General features: G+C 42.9%; 1 protein-coding gene across 4 annotated transcripts in view; it reads left to right on the top strand.

Moving 5' to 3' along the window:
* rpf2 (ribosome production factor 2 homolog) overlaps positions 1–14,376 on the top strand; it is a 31,191-nt gene extending 16,815 nt beyond the window's left edge. For all 4 annotated transcript variants that reach the window (XM_087983958.1, XM_087983972.1, XM_087983963.1 and 1 more), the window contains exons 6-10: positions 5,741–5,817; positions 8,984–9,083; positions 9,732–9,834; positions 11,485–11,629; positions 13,705–14,376. In XM_087983958.1, coding sequence (XP_087840084.1) covers positions 5,741–5,817; positions 8,984–9,083; positions 9,732–9,834; positions 11,485–11,629; positions 13,705–13,887 — 608 coding nt within the window. In that variant the 3' untranslated portion in view covers positions 13,888–14,376. The remainder of the gene's footprint in view (positions 1–5,740; positions 5,818–8,983; positions 9,084–9,731; positions 9,835–11,484; positions 11,630–13,704) is intronic.
* The last annotated feature ends 328 nt before the right edge of the window (positions 14,377–14,704 follow it).

Below are 14,704 nucleotides of genomic sequence, written 5' to 3'. Positions count from 1 at the left end.
CGTTAGGGAACTGGAACTGGAGTTGGATGAACTGAGGATTATTCGAGAGGGTGAAAGATAGAAGCTACTGGGACATAGTTACGCCAGAGAACAGAGGTAGCTGTGTAACAGTTAGAGGTGGGAAGGGGAGGAAGCAGGCAGTGCAGGGATCCCCTGTGGTCATTCCCCTCAACAATAAGTATACCGCTTTGGATACTGTTGGGGGGACAGCCTAGCAGGGGTAAGCTGCAGTGACCGGGTCTCTGGCACGAGGTCCGGCTCTAAGTCTCAGAAGGGAAAGGGGGAGAGGAGGAGAGCGCTAGTTATAGGAGACTCTATAGTTAGAGGGACGGACAGGCGGTTCTGTGGACATGGGCAAGACTCTCGGATGGTTTGTTGCCTCCCGAGTGCCAGGGTCTGAGACGTCTCGGACCGTGTTTTCAGAATCCTTAAAGGGGAGGGTGTGCACCCAGAAGTCATGGTTCACGTTGGCACCAATGACATAGGTAGGAAGAGGGATGGGGAGGTCATTCAGGAGCTCAGGGAGTTAGGCTGGAAGCTAAAAGCTAGAACGGACAGAGTCATCATCTCTGGGTTGTTGCCGGTGCCACGTGACAGTGAGGCAAGGAATAGGGAGAGAGTGCAGTTGAACACGTGGCTGCAAGGATGGTGTAGGAGGGAGGGCTTCAGGTATTTGGACAATTGGACTGCATTCTGGGGAAGATGGGACCTGTACAAGCAGGACGGGTTGCACCTGAACCAGAAGGGCACCAATATCCTGGGAGGTAGGTTTGCTAGCACTCTTCAGGGGGGTTTAAACTAATTTGGCAGGGGGATGGGATCCGGACTTGTAGTCCAGCAAGTAGGCTAGCTGTTTGTCAGGATGTCCAAGAATGTAGGGAGTCTGTGGAGAATAGACGGGGAATACTTGCGGACACAGAGATGGGTTCAAGTGTGTATACTTCAACGGTAGGAGCATCAGAAATAAGGTGGGTGAATTTAAGGCGTGGATCGGTACCTGGGACTACAATGTTGTGGCCATCACGGAAATGTAAATAGAAGAGGGACAGGAATGGTTGTTGGAGGTTCCTGGTTACAGATGTTTCAGTAAGATTGGGGGGGGAGGGGGGGGTGGCTTTGCTAATTAGAAATGGTATAACTGCTGCAGAAAGGCAGATCAAGGGGGATCTGCCTTTGGAGGTAGTATGGCTGAAGTCAGAAATAGGAAGGGAGCAGTCACCTTGTTGAGTGTTTACTATAGGCCCACAATAGCAGCAGAGATATGGAGAAACAGATTGGGAAACAGATTTTGGAAAGGTTCAGAAGCCACAGGATAGTAGTCATGGGCGATTTCAACTTCCCAAATATTGATTGGAAGCTCTTTAGATCAAGTAGACTGGATGGGGCAGTGTTTGTGCAGTGTGTCCAGGAAGCTTTTCCAACTCAGTATGTCGATTGTCCGACCATTAGGAGGCCATATTGGATTTGATACTTGGTAATGAACCGGGACAAGTGATGGGCTTGTTAGTGGGTGAACATTTTGGTGACGGTGACCACAATTCTGTGATTTTCACCTTGGTTATGGAGAGAGATAGATGCGTGCAACATGGTAGGTTTTACAATTGGGGGAAGGGTAAATACGATGCTGTAAGACAGGATATGAGGTGCTTAAGGTGGGAGCATAGGCTGTCAGGGAAGGATGTCGTGGAAATGTGGAACTTTTTCAAGGAACAGATACGACGTGTCCTTGATATGTATGTACCTGTCAGGCAGGAAAGAGATGGTCGTGTGAGGGAACCTAGGTTGATGAGGGAGGTTGAATGTCTTTTAAAGAGGAAGAAGGAGGCTGAGGAAGAAGGTTGAGGAAACAAGGTTCAGACAGAGCGTTGGAGGATAGCCAGGAGGGAGCTGAAGAAAGGGATTAGGAGAGCTAAGAGAGGGCCTGAAAAATCTTCGGCGAATAGCATTTTATGCGTATGTGAGAAACATGAGAATGACGAGAACGAGGGTAGGTCCATTCAAGGACAGTAGTGGGAGACTGTGTATTAAGTCGGAAGAGATAGGAGCGGTCTTGAATGAGTACTTTTCTTCAGTATTTACCAACAAGAGGGACCGTATTGTTGAAGAGGAGAGTGTGAAACGGACTGGTAAGCTCGAAGAGATACTTGTTAGGAAGGAAGATGTGTTGGGCATTTTGAACAACTTGAGGATAGACAAGTCCCCCAGGCCTGACGGGTTATATCCTAGGATTATGTGGGAAGCAAGAGAGGAAATTGCAGAGCCGTTGGCAATGATCTTTTCGTCTTCACTGTCAACGGTGGTGGTACCAGGCGACTGGAGAGTGGCAAATGTTGTGCCCCTGTTCAAAAAAGGGAATAGAGGTAACCCCAGGAATTACAGGCCAGTTAGTCTTACTTCGGTGGTAGGAAAAGTAATGGAAAGGGTACTGAGGGATAGGATTTATGAGTATCTGGGAAGACACTGCTTGATTAGGGACAAAGTTAAAAATCACACAACGCCAGGTTATAGTCCAACAGGTTTAATTGGAAGCACACTAGCTTTCGGAGCAACGCTACTTCATCAGGTGATTGTGGAGGGCTCGATCGTAACACAGAAGTTATAGCGAAAATTTGCAGTGTGATGTAACTGAAATTATACATTGAAAAATTGATTGTTTGTTAAGCCATTTTTCTGTTAGAATACAGTGATAGTTTCACTTCTTTCATGTGTAAATCACATAACCCTTTTTTTAAAGTTGCATTCTTGGGCTAGCTGTCAACAATGGTGATAGCCAGACAACACGCTGAAGGTGTTAGCCCCCGGTGCTCTGCGTCCATGACTCGATGCCTAGACTGACTCTAATCTAAAAAGTGAGACAACAGAGTTCTACATGAATGTATGCAGTTTTTGAGCAAATTGCAATGTAACTCTGCAAGTACAAATTCACCACACAAAATATATGTGTGCATGTGGGTCTTTGTCTGTGTGTGTGTGTGTCTGTCTGACTGTCTGGGGTGGGGGTTGTGAGTGTGAGAAAATGTGTGTGTGTGTTTTGTGAGTGCAGAGTGCCTTAAGTCTGTGAGGGGCTGCATGTGTGGGAGTGTGTATGTGTCTATAAGACACACACATTCCCACACATGCACCCCCTCACAGACTTAAGACACTCTGCACTCACAAAACACACACACACACTTTCTCACACTCACAACCCCCACCCCAGACAGACACACACACACGAGCCCTCCACAATCACCTGATGAAGGAGCGTCGCTCCGAAAGCTAGTGTGCTTCCAATTAAACCTGTTGGACTATAACCTGGTGTTGTGTGATTTTTAACTTTGTACACCCCAGTCCAACACCGGCATCTCCACATCTTGATTAGGGACAGCCAGCACGAATTTGTGAGGAGTAGGTCTTGCCTTACAAGTCTTATTGAATTCTTTGAGGAGGTGACCAAGCATGTGGATGAGGGTAGAGCAGTGGATATAGTGTACGAGGATTTTAGTAAGACATTTGATAAGGTTCCCCATGGTAGGCTTATGCGGAAAGTCAGGAGGCATGGGATAGTGGGAAGTTTGGCCAGTTGGATAGAGAACTGGCTAACCGGTCGAAGTCAGAGTGTGGTGGTAAGTGGTAAATATTCAGCCTGGAGCCCAGTTACAAGTGGAGTTCAGCAGGGATCAGTTCTGGGTCCTCTGCTGTTTGTAATTTTTATTAATGACTTGGAAGAGGGAGTCGAAGGGTGGGTCAGTAAATTTGCAGACGATACAAAGATTGGTGGAGTTGTGGATAGCGAGGAGGGCTGTTGTCGGCTGCAAAGGGACTTAGATATGATGCAGAGCTGGGCTGAGGAGTGGCAGATGGAGTTCAACCCTGTCAAGTGTGAGGTTGTCCATTTTGGAAGGACAAATAAGAATGCGGAATACAGGGTTAACGGTAGGGTTCTTAGTAAGGGGGAGGAGCAGAGGGATCTTGGGGTCTATGTTCATAGATCTTTGAAAGTTGCCACTCAGGTGGATAGAGCTTGCAAGAAGGCCTATGGTGTATTAGCGTTCATTAGCAGAGGGATTGAATTCAAGAGTCGTGAAGTGATGTTGCAGCTGTATAGGACCTTGGTTAGGCCACATTTGGAGTACTGTGTACAGTTCTGGTCGCCTCACTTTAGGAAAGATTTAGATTAGATTAGATTACATTACATTACATTACATTACAGTGTGGAAACAGGCCCTTCGGCCCAACAAGTCAACACCGACTCGCCGAAGCGCAACCCACCCATACCCCTACATTTACCCCTTACCTAACACTATGGGCAATTTAGCATGGCCAATTCACCTGACCTGCTCATCTTTGGACTGTGGGAGGAAACCGGAGCACCCGGAGGAAACTCATGCAGACACGGGGAGATGTGGAAGCTGTGGAGAGGGTTTAGAGAAGATTTACGAGGATGTTGCCTGGAATGGAGAATAGGTCGTACGAGGATAGGTTGAGAGTGCTAGGCCTTTTCTCATTGGAACGGCGAAGGATGAGGGGTGACTTGATAGAGGTTTTTAAGATGATCAGAGGAATAGATAGAGTAGACAGTCAGAAACTTTTTCCCCGGGTACAACAGAGTGTTACAAGGGGACATAAATTTAAGGTGAAGGGTGGAAGGTATAGGGGGGATGTCAGGGGTAGGTTCTTTACCCAGAGAGTGGTGGGGGCATGAAATGCGCTGCCTATGGGAGTGGCAGAGTCAGAACCTTTGGTGACCTTTAAGCGGTAATTAGATAGGTACATGGATGGGTGTTTAAGCTAGGACAAATGTTCGGCACAACATCATGGACCGAAGGGCCTGTTCTGTGCTGTATTGTTCTATGTTCTATAACAAATGCCACCTTATCTTTATAGTTGATCACTACCTCTGTGATTGTCTGGATTTGTGTACTTCAGAGCAGATTCTTAGAGACAGGCCACTTTGACAGCTAAACATCGTGATTCTGTTTCAGAGCCAAGACACTCTTTGCATTTTTTTTACATTACATTACAGTGTGGAAACAGGCCCTTCGGCCCAACAAGTCCACACCGACCCGCCGAAGCGAACCCCACTATTGATACTCAGCATTTCAAAATCAATGACTCACCTCGCATTCATGTATTTTAAGAGAAAGCATTGTTGAGACAAAATTGACTTACTATTTTAGTATAAGGTTTTATTACTGGCTTGTTCAGTTTAGGCAAAGTACAACAAATCACCCATATAACCTTGTAGGCTAGATGTTCATGGCTGGATTGCGCTCTGTTTATTATTTGTTTACAGGAGGGGGCAATGGTCTAGTATTATCGCTAGATAATCCAGAGCCCAGGTAATGATCTAGATACCCAGGGGGTTTGAATCCCACCATCGCTGAGGGTGTTATTTGAATTCAGTTAAAATCTCGACTTAAGAATCTAGTGATGACCATGAAGCCATTGCCAATTATCAAAAGAAAACCCATGTGGTTCCCTAATGTCCTTTAGGGAAAGAAACTGCCATGCTTACCTGGTCTGGCCTACATGTGACTCCAGACCCACAGCCATGTGGTTGATTCTTAACTGCCCTCTAGGTAATTAAGCTTCAGCAATAAATACCTAGTCAACCACATCCCATGAATGAATGTTTTAAAAATTGCAGGAGAATGTTACTACGTATAATATGTTGGTGTACAGTTTGTTTGATAAAATGAGATGTGGGAGTCTAAGTGCAATGAAATATTCCTATTATTAATTCATTGTTCTCCTGCAGGCCGTATGTTTGATTACCATGTCCTGGATATGGTTGAGCTCGGAATTGAAAAGTTTGAAAGTTTGAGAGATTTTAAGGTAATACATTCTCAGAAATGTGAGAATTTGAATTTTGAAGCACTAATTGAAGCAATAACCTGCTCACTCATGCTCAGTTTGGGTTCCAGGAACTCTAAACCCCTGACATCATCGCAGACCTGGCTCAAGCATGGCAGCTCCAAGAGATCTGTGCAGGATTTGATTATGGGGTGTACTAGGCCCAAAAAACTACGGCTGTTTCATCATTGACCTTCCTTCCATCATAAGGCCTGAAGTAGGGATATTTGCACTGTGTTCAACATTTTCACAAGATATTGAAGCAACCCATGTCCAAATATAGCAAGACAATAGCAATATTGGCCTTCCGTGAGAAACAAAACTTGGGCCACATGACTGCCGGGCAATGACCATGCCCAACGATACAGATTCTAACCATTGCTCCTTAATATTCAGTTACATTGCAACTGCTGAATCCCTGATTATCAACATCCATGGGAGAGCTTACCATTGACCAGGAACTGGACTGGCCGAACCACATAAATTCTATGGCTACAAGAGTAGGTCAGAGGCCAGGAAGCCTGCAGCGAATGACTCATTGCCTATCCAACATCTAACAGGCACAAATCAGGGATATGATGAATTACACCCCATTTACCTGGATGAATGCAGTTCCAAAAACACTCATGATGCTTGACACCATCTAGGGCAAAAGTGACTTTTCAACAATTGTTCCAGGAATGGGAGACTTCAAATAGGAGAATAGTTTGAACAAGTTGGGACTGTTCTTCTTAGAGAGAAGGCGACTGAGAAGAGATTTGACAAAGGTTTTGATAATAATGAGCAGACTGGATAGAGGAGGTGGGTAGAAGCTATCCCCACCCTTTGAAGGAATAAAATAAGAGGGCATGTATTCAAAGTGATATGGAAAAGAAGCAAGGATGATGGTTTTAAAAAAAAACACTTTTCACACAACAAGTAGTTAGGGTATTGAATTCACGACTGGAAATGTGATGGAGGCATATTCATTTGAAGCAAGATGTTTTTGGATGATTATTTGGATAGGGTATGTGGAGAAAGCTGGAGATTGGCACGAGGACATCTTTGAAGAACCAGTGCAAGTACAGTGGGCCAAGTGTCGGTCTCCTGCAGTGAATGATTCTGACAACCCATTTGATTTGCACCTCTTCACTCCTTCCATCACAAATGCTCAGTAGCTGCGGCATATACTATCTACAAGTTGAACTGCAGAAACTTGCTACTTGTTTTTTTAAATACAACCTTCCACAACCACTGCCATTACCACCTACTCGGACAAAGGCAGTAGATCATGGGAACACCACCAACTACAAATTCCTCTCCAAGCCACTCTTAGAGCAGGCTTTGAAAGCTATCACTGTTAGCTTCAGTGCTGCTAGGTCAAAATCCTGCAACTCTCTCCTGAAAGTAGACCAACACCAAATGAAGTGCAGCAGTTCAAAAAGGTAGTACCCCAGCATTTTAAGGGCTGCTTAGGATTAATAAGAAGTTGTTGTGGTTCTGTTCGCCGAGCTGGGAATTAGTGTTGCAGACGTTTCGTCCCCTGTCTAGGTGACATCCTCAGTGCTTGGGAGTCTCCTGTGAAGCGCTTCTGTGATGTTTCGTCCGGCATTTATAGTGGTTTGCCTCTGCCACTTCCGGTTGTCAGTTCCAGCTGTCCCCTGCAGTGGCCGGTATATTGGGTCCAGGTTGATGTGTTTATTGATAGAATCTGTGGATGAGTGCCGGTGTAACGGCACTGTTCACCTCTATCGACAAAACCTTAGTCAGAGAAACAACAGCCAAACTGCTGGACATACAGAACAGACAACAAGACGGGGAACCTATCAACAAAGACTGCATACTCGAACTACTGGACCTGTGCCTCACAACACACTTCACATTCAACAACCAAATATATGAACAAATCAACGGCTCACCCATCTCTGGACTCATAGCAGAAGCGGTAATGCAAAGATTAGAGCAAACAGTCTTACTGCAAATTCAACCCAAACTCTGGGTCAGATATGTAGATGACACCTTTGTAATCATTAAAAATACAGAAATAGAAAACACACCGGATCATTAACGCCACACTCACAGGAATCAGGTTCACTAGAGAGGAAGAAAAGGACAACCAACTCCCATTCCTAGATGTGATGGTACAGAGAACACTAAACGGAGAATTCACCACAAGTATACAGGAAAGCCACACACAGAGACCAAGTCCTGAACTATGAAAGCAACCATCCCAACACACACAAAAGAAGTTGCATCAAGACACTTCAAAAGGGCCACAACACACTGCAGCACACCAGAACTGCAAAAAGAGGAAGAAGAACACCTCTGCAATGTATTCGCCAGAAACAGATAACCCCGCAATTTCATCAACAGATGCCTAAGGGAAAGACAACGTAATGAGGACATGCCACAACCCAAAGGACTAGCCACGTTACAATACATCAAGAACGTTTCTGAACTGACAGCCAGACTACTACGACCGCTAGGACTCATAACAGCACACAAACCAACAGCCACTCTCAGACAACAACTCACCAGGACAAAGGATCCGATACCCAGCATGAGCAAAACCAACGTAGTATACAAAATCCCATGCAAGGACTGCACAAAACACTACGTAGGACAAACAGGAAGACAGCTAACGATCCGTATCCATGAACACAAACTAGGCATGAAATGACACGACCAGCTATCCTTAAAAGCCACACACGTGGATGACAAGCAACATAAGTTCGACTTGGACGACACTACTATTATAGGACAAGCCAAACAGAGAACAGCCCGGGAATTCCTAGAGGTATGGCACTCATCCACAGATTCTATCAATAAACACATCGACCTGGACCCAATATACCGGCCACTGCAGCGGACAGCTGGAACTGACAACCGGAAGCGGCGGAGACAAACCACTATAAATGCCGGACGAAACATCACAGAAGCGCTTCACAGGAGGCTCCCAAGCACCGAGGATGTCACCTAGACAGGGGACGAAACGTCTGCAACACAAATTCCCAGCTCAGCAAACAGAACCACAACAACGAGCACCCGAGCTCGCAAACTTTGAATTAATAAGAAGTGCTGGCCCAGCCAACAAAGCCCAAATCCCATGAATTACTTAAAAACCTCAGCAATGCGTTTAACTAATCTTTGACTTTCTGTTCTTTTCCAGAACAGCAAATCTGCAGAAGGATCCAAGCCTATGTTGATTTTTGCAGGAGATGCCTTTGAAATAGATAATGATCTTAAAAGGGTAAAAAATCTCTTTATTGGTAAGTTTACCTCCATAATGCTGACTGTGACTCAAGTAATTAACTGGCTTTGTGTTTCAAAATGTCACGAGAATGTGAGAAATACCAAATTAATGGATGTTCCAGTGTATACCCTGTCCTATTCTATTTACCAGGTAATGTGTATATTTAAAGGATCATTTTTCAGGTTCGATAGGTTAGTAGACCAGCTTCCTATGCCTTTGAGTGTTTGGGTGTGGAGTCGAATATTAGATTCTGCCTCATGCCGAAGTGTTAGCATCCATTGAGGAAATGACTGTTTACATCCTTGCAGCGAGCGAAAATCGGAAAGTTTAATTTGTATGTTTTGATTGGCAGTTTGATGTGGGAAACAAATAATCCATGTTCCTGCCTATGGCTGCAGAGTTTTGAGTAATTTAGAGGCAGGGTGGAGCTGTTGGGTATATGTAAATGAAGAAAGGCATATGAAATGTATTCAGAACTTGCTGATGCTATACTGATGTTGCCAGCTAAAACTAGACATCATATATTTCAACCAATGTAAGCAATTAAGTAACTATTTATTTGAGCTTTCTATTCTACATATACAGATATTCTTTCTTAATCTGATGCAGTTTAACATTTCACTTGGGTACTTCTTGATCATCGAACTTTCAATACACTTCATAGATTTCTTTCGCGGGCCCACAGTACCGAAAATTCGTTTAGCTGGCCTGGAAATTGTTCTACATTTCACGGCTTTTGCTGGAAAAATCTTCATGAGAAGCTATAAGTGAGTTGTCTGCATTATGATTCCTATTTATGGTTAAAAAATTGTATTCAACGGGTCTGATTCTTTCAGGTTGGATCTGTCTTTAAGCTGACCAATAATGGGGTGCATGCTCAGTGTTAGTTGTCTTTTGACTTAGTCACATGCCTTCACATCTCGATTTTAAATAAGTGTCTCCTTATTCTGGAATCATGTCCCCTGGTTTATGATTCTCCCACTAGTGGAAATATTTTCTCAACATCTACCCTGTTAAACCTCAGAAATTTTGATGTTTCAGTAAGATCACTCCTCATTCTTCTAACTCTTTTATAAAGACCTAACCTGTTTGGCCAATCTTGATGAGTTAAACCCTTAATGTCAGGAATCACCCTCATGCATCTCTTGAACACTCTCCGATGCTGTGTATCTTTCTTTAACTATGGGGGTCACAGTTGAACACAGTACTCAAGGTATGCCCTACCAATCCTCTACAGTATAACAAGACTTCCCTATTTTTAAGTTCTGCCGTTAAGAAACAATTTATATCAGATCCTGCAGTTAAGGAATGATCTAATCACATTGTTTCTGGAAATAATCAAATCACTGCATTGTGTCTTGAGTGGCATGTGACTATGGGGGAGTGGCTGGGAGTTGTCTTGTGGGCATTACTGATGGTGGTGTAAAAGGGAGGACTGTTTCCTTGTTCACAGAGGTCTCTTGAAACAACTCTGCAATCCGCGAAGAGTGTTAAGGGTTCCTCCAAAATCTTGTACTTAATAAATTTTGGCTGTTCACAGAAGTTGGTGTATTGCAGTTGCATCAAGTGTGTAACAATCTCAGGAAAAAGAACCTAACACAAGGACATGCAGGTCCTGGGCCACCTCCATTGCCAAACCCTAACCACCCGATGCCTGGAGGAAGAACGTCTCATCTTCCACCATGGGATCCTCGAACCACACGGGATCAATGTGGATTTCACCAGTTTCCCCATTTCCCCTCCCCGCACCTTGTCCTTGTCCCAACTTTCAACTTGGCACTGCCCTCTTGAACTGTCCTACCTGTTCATTTTCTTCACCCCCACCTTCACCTGCCTATTGCATTCCCAGCTACCCCCCAAATCTATTTTCCTGCTCAATGGATGCTGCCTGACCTGCACCACACTCTTCAACTCTGATCGCCAGCATCTGCAGTCCTCATTTTCTCCTTGTAAATAGTAGAGACCCTAGGATTGATCCTTAAATTGTCTGTCTTTGAATTTGTTCAAGGCTGACTTAGGTAGATTTTTGATCGACAGTGGCCTCAAGGGTTGTGGGGGTAGGTAGAAAGGTGGATTTGAGATCAAAGCCAGATCAGCCATATCCTATTGAGTAACACAGGCTCCAGAGTCCTACATTGTTCTTGATTGAAGTTGACTTCTGAGAGGCTTTGTGCAAACTACAGGTGGTGAGGTCTATTTCTCTTGTCCATAATGACAAAAAAATTGGTATGAATGTGACATTGGGTTTCCTGTTCAGTCTTTGCAGAATGCATTTATCCTGTCATTTGACTGGTTGACTGGGGGAATCTACAATTGGAACAAATCTCAATATTTATCTTAGCATTGTATCTGCGTAGTGCTTCTTGATCTTGCAACTAATGTGGATCTTGACTAATGAAGATCTGCCTTACTCACAGGGTATTGCTGAAGAAATCTGGCTGCAGAATACCCAGGATAGAACTGGAAGAAATGGGGCCTTCCTTTAATTTTATACTAAGGAGAACACACTTTGCATCTGATGACCTCTACAAAAAGTCTCTTAAACAGCCAAAAGCTCTTAAGGTAAAATGAGTAAACAAATACTCGAGTTCAGGTTCCAGGATAGTATTGAATTTTTCAAGTTTTCAAACTTCATACAACTGTTAAGGAACTTTGTATGATCTGTAAAATTGGATTGCTTGTGATGGAATTAGTCATGACATTGCATTCCTCAAGGATTTGTATTTGCTGGTCTTGTTTGAGCTGTTATAAGTAAAGTTGATCTTATTAAGCCTTGGATCTCTGTAATACCATATTATACAGTCGCAAGATTTTTAACATAGATGTTCAGAAGATCCATTCACAACTATGAAAGGATAACTAAGATCACTAGCGAATGCTTGGTAAAATAGTTAACAAGTGATGTTTTTTTGTGTATGCACTGTAACACCTGTCTGATCCTGGCCTAAGAATGCAGGGCTGTACAGCCAGTGCCATTTAAGGAATGTGAATTTAGTTAGTCCATTTTTTGTGGACTGACTTCTGTTGTAGAAATCAATTATGAGGAGTATTTGAGTGCCATCGGTAACCCAAAAGGCTCACTAATGTAGTTGTGGGAGCAGGCCCAGTCTGGCCTACAAGTGAGTGCATCCCCACACCGCATGAATGACTCTTGTTGCCCTGAAGGATGACCAATAAGTGCAGCTGCTTTTGATAGAATGGGGATTGACTTGTAAACAGGGAGATAATGATATAAAGTATTGTCAATGGACTAGTAATCCAGAAGCCTAGGGCTATAGTCTGGCACCACAGGTTCAGATCCCACCCATCACAGCATCTCAAGGAATTGAAAGCTTCTGTCAGTAATGGTGACTATGATGCTGTTGTCGATCATCATTGAAACCCATCTGATTTACTGATGTCCTTCAGGGAAGGAAATCTGCTATCCTTACCTAATCTGCAAAACCAAGACCAATGAAAGCATTGCATACAAGGAGGAAGGGTATGGATAGGAAATCACTGAGGTATTTTGAGACCATGAAAAAGTTGCAAAGTAGGTTTAGGGAATCTGCTTGTTAATTCTTGTGTACTTGGCTATGGTCAGGAGGTGGTGGAATGTACAGTGTTGTGGCGTTCAAGACAGCTGGATGCAGGATTTTGACTTGATTTGCTTAGAGATTATTGGAGATGTTGCCTTCAAAGTGGATGTGAGAAGGAAATGAGTAAATCCAAGATATTACCATCTTTGCTTAATTAGTCTTTCAAGTTAAAGTTGCACCCCTTGTAAAATGGACTAAGTTGATGAAGAAAGATTTAGAATCATGTAAAACCTTTCATGGCCATTGGATGTTCAACACACTTAGCAATAACAGAGGTTCTTTTGAATGATACTCCTGGAGTTGTACAGCATGGAAGCATGGAATTTTGTGCTCAAGTCTTGGAGTTGGACTTGAACCCATCAAACATCTCGACTCAAATGCTGCAAACTAACTCATGGCTGATGTGGCACAAGTCTTTTGACATATATTCCCTGTGACCAGAGTTTGATCCTCTTTGGGGAAACCCATTGAATTTAGAGTCCAGATATTAACCACTTGACAATCACAGCTTAACATAAGGTCACAAGGCAATTTAAAATTACATCAAATATTCAGCACTGGACCCAGCAAAGATTTCTGTCATGGCACTTGGAATGGTCACACTTACTTTGTCAGAACCTATTTTGAGGACAAAATGAGGCTTTGGTGTTTTGGGTGTTATGATTTATGAAGAATAGTGACTTGTAATGCATGCTTTGAGAATGGCAGCTCAAGTAAAAATATATCCTTCAGGAAAGAGCAAGAAGCTTTTTATATTTCATTCATGGGATGTGGGTGTCACTGGCTAGGCCAACACCTATTGTCCATCTCAAACTGCTTTGGAAAGGATTAATTGGAATCTGTAGTTCTACAGCACTCAGCTCTAAAGGGCTTATCTGTTAATTTAGGACTATAATCTGCTATATTTTAACTGTTAATCTTTGTTTCACCATCTGTTAAAATTGCAGATAATGGGTGAATGCATTTGGTTTTTTTTTGTTTAATTTCAACCTAAATGAGATTTAAGATTCTTGTGGAAAGAAAGTTTTATTAATTCAGTTTCTAATCCTCTCATTTCAGGCGAAGAAGAAGAAGAATATTTCCCAAGATGTATTTGGGACAACATATGGTCGAATCCATATGGAGAAGCAGGACCTTAGTAAACTGCAGACGAGAAAAATGAAAGGGCTGAAGAAGAGGAAAGCAGGGAAGAATGTCATAGCTGATGAGTCAGAGAGCAGCCCAAAGAAGACAAAAGTGTAGTTAGATAGGATATTCCACCTCTGTTTTCAAGTGATTGAAAGCAACTGAATCTCTGGCACCAGCAAGCACAGATGAGATAGGTGGTCAAATAAATGAACCTCCAGTCTTTTTATACTAGTCAGAGCATTGATGTTACTGACTTTTATGTTTTGCACAATAGACTGATGTTTACAATATTCCTGTTGGGAGTGTTAAATATCAAATTTCAAAGGGTGATCTTTCCCATATTATTTTGAGAAATCTGCCCTTGCAGACTTGTTCGGTCCAAGGAGGTTCACAGTTAACTTTACATTGCTGGATTAAATATAGTTTCAAGCTACATTCATGCTTTTCTCTAAATCGTAAATTACTATTAAATGCTGATAAGTATGCATTTGGCAGAATAAAAATCAGTCCAGTTTGGAGCAAATGTAAAGATATCGACAGCATAACCATCACGTTATAATTGACTTTGAAGCAATAAAAAAATTTGGGTTTGGGAAGACAAAATACTGGTTATTCATGAAGCTTACTTAAAATGTCTTTTTTTTTTCAATAGCATTTGATAGGTCGGTGTCCTCGCTCAGTTTGAGGACTTCGGTTTGAAGTTTTCATCTATTTTAGTCACCAAACTTTCAGTGCTCTTTTTGTCATTTCAGGTTTTGTGCAATTTGGAGTATTTTGCTTTCTGTTCAAGGAAAGCCTGTCTGGCCTCAGTTAGGCACAGCCTTCAGAACTCTGACACGAAATGAGAATTTGTGTAATTTTAATATTGGGAGATTAAGTATAACAACAAACCCATGCATGAATATTTTGACATATATCAATTTGTAGTTTG

The sequence above is a fragment of the Chiloscyllium plagiosum genome, unplaced genomic scaffold (genome assembly GCF_037043375.1).
Source record: "Chiloscyllium plagiosum isolate Xiang-an unplaced genomic scaffold, Cpla_swu_hap1 HiC_scaffold_3, whole genome shotgun sequence".
Classification (NCBI taxonomy): Eukaryota; Metazoa; Chordata; class Chondrichthyes; order Orectolobiformes; family Hemiscylliidae; genus Chiloscyllium; species Chiloscyllium plagiosum.
This window is presented reverse-complemented; position numbering and strand designations above follow the sequence as displayed.